This window comes from Parus major, chromosome Z, assembly GCF_001522545.3.
Source record: "Parus major isolate Abel chromosome Z, Parus_major1.1, whole genome shotgun sequence".
Lineage (NCBI taxonomy): Eukaryota > Metazoa > Chordata > Aves > Passeriformes > Paridae > Parus > Parus major.
The window spans coordinates 81,498-88,683 of NC_031799.1; the positions used below are offsets into that span (position 1 = coordinate 81,498).

Below are 7,186 nucleotides of genomic sequence, written 5' to 3' on the forward strand. Positions count from 1 at the left end.
GGGACACGGCAGTGGGACAGGGGAGCCCTGCAGGTGCCCTGGCAGTAACCTGGAGCTGCTCCCTGCCTCCACCACCCGTGCTGGCAGTGTCCCAGGCCCGCAGGCGGCTCTGCCCCGGGACAAGGTCCGCTGGACTGCGGGCAGGTGCAGATAAGACATCCGGCAAGGACACGGCACCCACCTTGTTTGTGCGCGGGTTCAGCATGAGTGGCTTGCCCTTCTCCTTGGTGTGCAGGCCGTGCCGCGCCAGGGCGCAGGGCACCACGGCCGCGCGCAGTCGGGACAGCATCCTGCCTTCCTCCGCAGCACCTGCAAGGCAAAGGTGACACTCAGACACCCCGCAGAGCCCACAGCCCTACCTGCAGGCTGACACAGACCGGTACCTGCAGCGTGACACCCCGAAAAGGAACATCCCCAAGGCGTGTTGTGGCAGCCGGGAGGGGGAAGAAGAAGGGAGGGTTTGGAATGCTGAGAGTGCAGACTGCAGGGAACACGGAGGGACCCTGATGGGAGCTGGCAGGACGTGTGGGCAGCCAGCTCTCCCTCGGTGTTGCCTTACAGCACCACGGCAGAGCAGAAATGCCAGCAGCAATTTTAACTGAACGTGATGACACACACGTGAACCGGCGCTGGCGCAAATGCCGGCCAGCACAGCTCCACCTGGACAGGTGCACCCACGGAATCCTCACTGAGATCCTCCACAGCTCTGTGACAATGAAATCTCCTGGCCTGGACAGCATGTCACAGAAACTGTGTCTGTCAGCATCTTAAAACTGTGCTACAACAAAACGAGGGTTAGAATGACAAAAAACTCCACTGAACTGTGGATTCCAGGCTTAGATTTTTACAGTTCCAGACTTCAAAAATAGATAGGTTGTTTTCAGAGAGAATATATCCTGTAAGGTAAAGGATGCTTCCCTGAAGAATTTAAAAATTGTTAGTATAACTCAAGTCCTAATCCTGACAGGTGTCGGCAACCCCTGCCCTCGTTTTGCTCCATTCCTGATCACAAGCTCTTTGGAGAAGATAAGAACCACAGGCTTGTCTGAGGCAGGAGCAGCAGGGAACAAGCAGAGGACCCATCTCCCAGGGATTATTTCACCGAGACAGAGAGCCAGGGGGAAGCACAGCAGGAGCACGTGTGGTGGCACAGGGAGGGACACGGGAGAGGGGACCCATCACCCCACAGCCCCCATACACATCCACAGCCCAAACGGGCAGGGACAGTAAAGCAGGGCAGGAGACATTCTTAAGGAATGAAATGATGCACGGCTTGGATTTTTAATTTCTTCCAGATGGGAGACAAAATCGAATTAAGGAACAAAACTTCGTTATCTTAAATATCGCCTGAATATTTTAGAAGACTTTTCTGTAATCAAATTTGCACATAATCAACTTTTAAGATGGCAGACTGGTCTTACAAGTTACAATCCAAGGATTTTCTTGGAAATCTTCCCAAGTTTTAAAATACTATGCAAACATTTTACTATTTTTCATCATCAGTTATGCCCGAGTTTCTCCTCTACCACTATGAAGTGTAGAGGGAAGCTGCAGAAGCATCCCTTTCTCCCAACCCTTGTTTGTTTAGGCCTGTGAATGACCAAAGTTCCACTCAGAACCGCTGTGTTTATTTGCTTTGGGGTGAAGACCGTGAATTTGCAGGGTGCAGTGGGGCAGGAGGCCTGGCAGAGCGCTGCCTCTGACCTGCTCCTTCCCCCCCAAACCTGCCAGCGGAGCAGCGAGCACAGCTGGTCTGCCACACGCTGCAAATCAGACAAGGGAAATGACCTGTGCGCTGCAAAACGCGTTAATTTTGGGCTGCCTTCAGGATCAGCAGGTTCGGATTTAACTGGTTTTAGTTCTGATTGCCCATTTGCCATCCCCACAGGGTTGCAGCTCCACCAAAAATGGTCTGTGGGTGCGGTGCCAGAGCAAACCCCATCCCGCAGCCCCATCAGCCTGGTGCCACCAGGGCTCCCACCTGTCACCAGCCTCAAACACAGCATTAAACCCAAACTCCTTCATACCTTAAACACCTAATTTAAAAGTAGGACAAACACCAAACCTTACCTACCCCTCTCTAATTAAATTTAAATTACTCTGTTGCAATTAACGAGCATTTAAGAAGTGAACAAGATTGTGGCCCAGATTCACCCTAACTTGATCAATTAACTCTAATCAACCAGGCAGAGGGGAAAGACTTTCCAGAGAAGTGATACAAATCTTGCTTTCTCCTCTGATGTGTGAGAGAGGAGACTTGCTCGTCTCCAAAGTGTCACACCAGCACCTAAATTGTTCTCTTGATGGAGGTTATCTCAGATTCATAAAGGGGCAGAATCAGGTTTCATTTTCCACTGAGCTCTCTGTTGAGATCCGAAAGATATGATCCCAGTTGATTTATATCCAGCACAAAACCTGACTGGTCACTCAGCCCTGAGCTCTCCCTCCCCTGCTCTTGTAATTGTTCCCTGTTTCTGTTTCCTCTCCCATCCTGCACATCTCCTCCTTCTCTAACAGACTTCTGAATGTGGTTTGGCAAGAGCTTGCCTCCAGAACCCACTGTGACACGCCCAACCCTGACCCCACAAAGCAGGAAATCCTTCCCCATGCCTGTGCCTACAGCTCTCTGTAGGGCTGCCAGCAGCTCTGCCCGCGTGGCCACAGCCCTCTGTCACCCACCCCAGCCCTGCTGGCCACCAGCCTTGTCCCCTGGGCTCCTGGGGGAGGACAAAGGGACAGAAGGCTCAGGGTCCTCGGCTCACACGTGCTGGAGAGCCCTTGTTTCTGGGAAGCTGCAGGAAAGGCCCCCAAACCAGCAGCTGCTCTCAGGATGGAAGGGCTGGATCGTGCTGCTGCCTGGGGAGGCCTGAATGATGGGTTTGTAGGAGAGAGGCCAGGCTTCAGAGGGTGGTAGTCTAACCATAAAAAAGGGAGACAGAATTTTGGCAGTAGAGGCTGACAGAGAATTCCTGTGGTTTGGGTGGGAAGGGACCTCAGAGTCCCTCCAGTGCCAATCCTGTCCATCAGGGACAGCTTCCAGTGTCCCAGGCTGCTGCAAGCCCTGTCCAGCCTGGCCTTGGACACTGCAGGGATCCAGGGGCAGCCCCAGCTGCTCTGGGCACCCTGTGCCAGGGCCTGCCCACCCTCCCAGCCAGCAATTCCTTCCCAATATCCCAGCTGGGCCTGCCCTCTGGCACTGGGAAGCCATTGCCTGGGTGCTGTCCCTGCAGGCCTTGTCCCCAGTCCCTGGGCAGCTCTCCTGGAGCCCCTTTAGGCCCTGCCAGGGGCTCTCAGCTCTCCCTGGAGCCTTCTCTTGTGCAGGGGAGCAGCCCCAGCTCTCCCAGCCTGGCTCCAGAGCAGAGGGGCTCCAGCCCTGGCAGCAGCTGCGTGGGGAGGGGATGTGACCGGAGGGAAAGGGCAGCACTTGCCACGATGTGAAAACACACAGAGAGGACAGAGGTTGTGCAATGTCCCGTGGGGAGGAACTAGGAAGAAAGAAGCAGAATTGAATGAGGAATGAATTCCTGCCCAAACACGTATCAGCATCAGCAGGGTCTCTGTTCTCCCTGACAATGGTGAGAACCAAACAAGACCGTGGCACACTTCTAGCCTGAGTCCAGTACCAATGGCAATTTTTGACTGGCTCTGCCACAGTTTAAGGGGATTAAGTCCTTCAGCACACCAGAGGACAGCTCCCTGCTGTGCCTTATCAGGAGGCATCTGGCCGGGTCAAACTAATTACCAATATGGACAAGCACCCTTATCTGGGAGCAAATGTTCTGCTGCTCCAATTATAGATTTGTTAAATGGCAAAACCTACTTTTAAGGGAAAGGTTCATCACGCTCTTAAAAGGCAGAATTAGGCTGGTCAGAGCAGAAGATCAGAGTCAATTAAAGCAAGGCCAGCTTCAATTACTGCCCAGGCTGCCTGACCTGTGGATCTCCCCTCAGTGCCAAGGAGCGTCTGTCAGAGCACAGCAACTTGTGCTGCATGACTCTGCAGTCTGCCTTCAGTTTCAGGGGTGGGGAGACATAAATGCACTTCAAGTGCTCCTGAAATCCTGTGTCAGTGATTTCTTCCAGGCTTTCCTTCCTGCACAGGAACCAGCCTGTGTCGGGGAGCCTTTTCCCATTGACAAGCTGAAATCACTAATTCAAGGCCATAGAGGCCCCACTGAATTTCCAAACTTTTAGGCCTCAACCATTGCTAAGCCAGCAGACTTTTTCTCCTGTGTCCCCAGAGCAATCCCCGTGGTGAGCCTGCACCACCTCAGGTCTGGTGTGGACGCACCATGCACTCAATTCTCTTTTTTTTTCACTAATAAACTGGCCCACCCAAGCGTGACACAAACCAGGCACACACGAGCTGGCTTCATCACTTCTGTAATGATAACTCAGTCTAAAATTATTACATTAGGCAAGCAGCGGCTATAAGTGTGTCTCCCCACGAGACTTCTACCCAAAGAAAGCAGCTCCCCCTGCACCCAGCACCCTTCAGCAGGCCAAGGATGACTTTCATTCCAGAGCAGCAGCAGCCCAGGAGCGAGGAGCAGAGGATGGAGGCTCTGCACAGCAGCTCGGCACCTCTGGCTCCCGGAGCTGACCAGATGCTCCTGCTGAGGGCAGTTAACAGCAAACTGTGGCTAAGCTATTTCAGGTTCCCTCCAGCAAAGCCCCGGGCCACCACTTTAAAGGACGTTTCTAAGGCACCTTGAGATCTGCAGATTAAAAGGAACAGTCATGGGGAGAAATTACTAATGAAGTGTTTGGCAGAGGCAGGCAGGTTATTTTGGAAGCAGAACTTTAGCATACTGGAATGGCTTTTTTCCCCTTTTATTCTGAGGCAGCCAGTTCAACAGGGAGAGAAGTTAGGTGTGGAGCACTGAAACAGAGTAAGTTCACCACTTGAGGCTGGAAACCTTCACTAAACAAAGCACATTCAGGTGAACTCAGATGAGAATGATTTCAGAACATCTTCCTAAAAAGAGTATTTGACAATTACTGTAATTTACAGTATTATCAGACTTGAAGCACAAACAGGAAGTAGGGCTGAATTGTTTGGTACTGTAGTCCTAGTTGGTAGCAGCTCTTACCAGACAACATCAGAGAGCTGTATTTTTATACATTAACAAACCTGACCTAAATATCCTGATTCTTAAACACCAGAAAGTCCATTATCTTTTACTCTGGAAACCACAGCAGCAGTACTTTTGGCCAAGTCTGACAAGATGTATTGTCATTCTTGATTCATTTTCATTTGTGTAACTAGGAGGGCTACTGGTGGCAAAGGCAAGGACAAAAACCTTATCCTAAAACGCCTCAGAAGTAGCCCAGGAACAAGCAGAAAGGTGCCCCTGCTCTGTTCTGGAGAGCTGGTACACCCCTGGCCCGGAGCTGTTCAACTCAGAAACACAGACAATTTTTGGACACGGGTTGAGAGGCGGACAGAGACGCTCCCAACAACTGCTGCTCTCACAAACGAGAGTTCTCCCTGGCAAAGCAGCTCAGCCCCGGGCACAGAGGAACCCTGCTGCTGGCAGCTCAGTGCCGGCCAGGCGAAGTGCAAGCCTGTCAACCTCCTACAAACCTCGGTAGGGCTTTAAAAATAAACATCCCACTTAAATCACAGAAAAACCTGAGAATCTATCCATGCACCACCAGCTACCGGCACTGCTGCTCCTGCTGCAGTGAAGGTGCTGGCACCACTCGTAAAGATGGGCATCCAATTGGTACTCACTCAACCACGGCACGCTTTGACAGCTTCTGTCTTACTTTGCAGGAGAAAAAGCTTCAAATCTTGCCTGTGCTCAAGCTGCTGACTCACAAGCCACCGCGCAGGATTATCAGAACTTTCCTCCTGTGACTGTAACGCGCAGCTTGACTTAAAATACAGGCTCGGGTTAATTTTCTACAGATCTTATCGCGTCTAATAAGGCATTAGACACTGCTGGCTGCACACACACGGGCCACTTGCAGAGCTGCACATTCTGCCCAGCTCTTTCATTTGCCCCTGCCTAAATTACAGGTACACCTGTAATTTAGAAGAAACCTTCCTTTGATGTTCGCTACTTTTTGGAATTACCAACACCAAATATTCGACATTTGGCGCTTTTGATCTGGCTTGGCTGCAAAACTGTCTTTTTTCACCAACCCTTTATCAATGTGCTGTGAGTTTGGTTTGGTTTTTTCCCTGTTAATTATGAGATTCTTGCCATGGCACAACACCCCTGGTTGCTCAGACAACACCACTTAGTTAGTATTTTTTAGTGGAGCGTGGAGCCAGCGACGGCTGCCGCTTCTTCCAACGAGCAGCCGGGAGGCCAAACCCAAACAATAACTCTAAAGTACCGGGCGGCGCTTCCTGCTCCAAGGCCGCGCCAGCTGCTCCGCTCCTTCCCAACTTTCACTCTCCAGGGCCACGGAAGTTCAGGGCAGGTCGGGCCCAGCGCGGGGGCCCGCGGCAGCAGCTGAGCCCGCCGGCTGGGCGCTGCCCTGGCCTCGGACAGCTCCCCGCGGGCTGGCAGCTCCATTTGTCACCGTTCTGACAGGGGTAAACACGCACGGGCACAGTCGGGGCTGCTTCCCCCGGCTCCTCGCGGGCACCTGCCGCAGGGCCCAGGGCTGCCCCGGCCGCAGGCCGAGCCTCGGGGCCTCGCACCAGCGTGCTGCTGCTTCGGCACTATCCCCCGCGGGGCCGGACCGGGGACACGGAGCATCCCGGGCGGGCTCCATCCCCTCCCCGCGCCCGGGCGGCCTCCAGCCCCTCAGGACGCCCCGTAGACACGGGCTTATAGTGAGGCCTGTGGTGCGCCGCCACAGCTGTATAATTGTTACCAGAACGGGATCTACCTCCTCCTGCGGCTGCTGCCCGCTGAGCGATGCCGGCCGAGGACCTGTTCTTACTGAGCGAGAGCAGCGCCCGCCCGCCCGCCGGAGCTGCGTCCACCGCGGAACCCGCCACTGAATGAAGCCAACACCGAGGCGCCGGGGAGGGACACCCCGGGAGGCGGGTTTTGGCCGTGACTGACAACTTGCGCAGCCAATAGAAGGGAAGGGAGCGCGCAGGCGAAGGTGGCGTTTGGCCAATGAACGTTTTATCCCGCCCCCTCAGAGGCTAAAGAGCGACAGGCGCGGCGGGGCGCGGTCTGCAGCAGGTTAATGTGGAATGGGGAGACAGCCAATCAGC

General features: G+C 53.6%; 1 protein-coding gene across 1 annotated transcript in view; it reads right to left on the reverse strand.

Moving 5' to 3' along the window:
* ME2 (malic enzyme 2) overlaps nt 1–6,977 on the reverse strand; it is a 41,215-nt gene extending 34,238 nt beyond the window's left edge. Inside the window, 2 exon segments of the mRNA XM_015615069.3 lie at nt 182–309; nt 6,850–6,977. Coding sequence (XP_015470555.1) covers nt 182–289 — 108 coding nt within the window. The 5' untranslated portion in view covers nt 290–309; nt 6,850–6,977.
* Between the last annotated feature and the right edge of the window lie 209 nt (nt 6,978–7,186).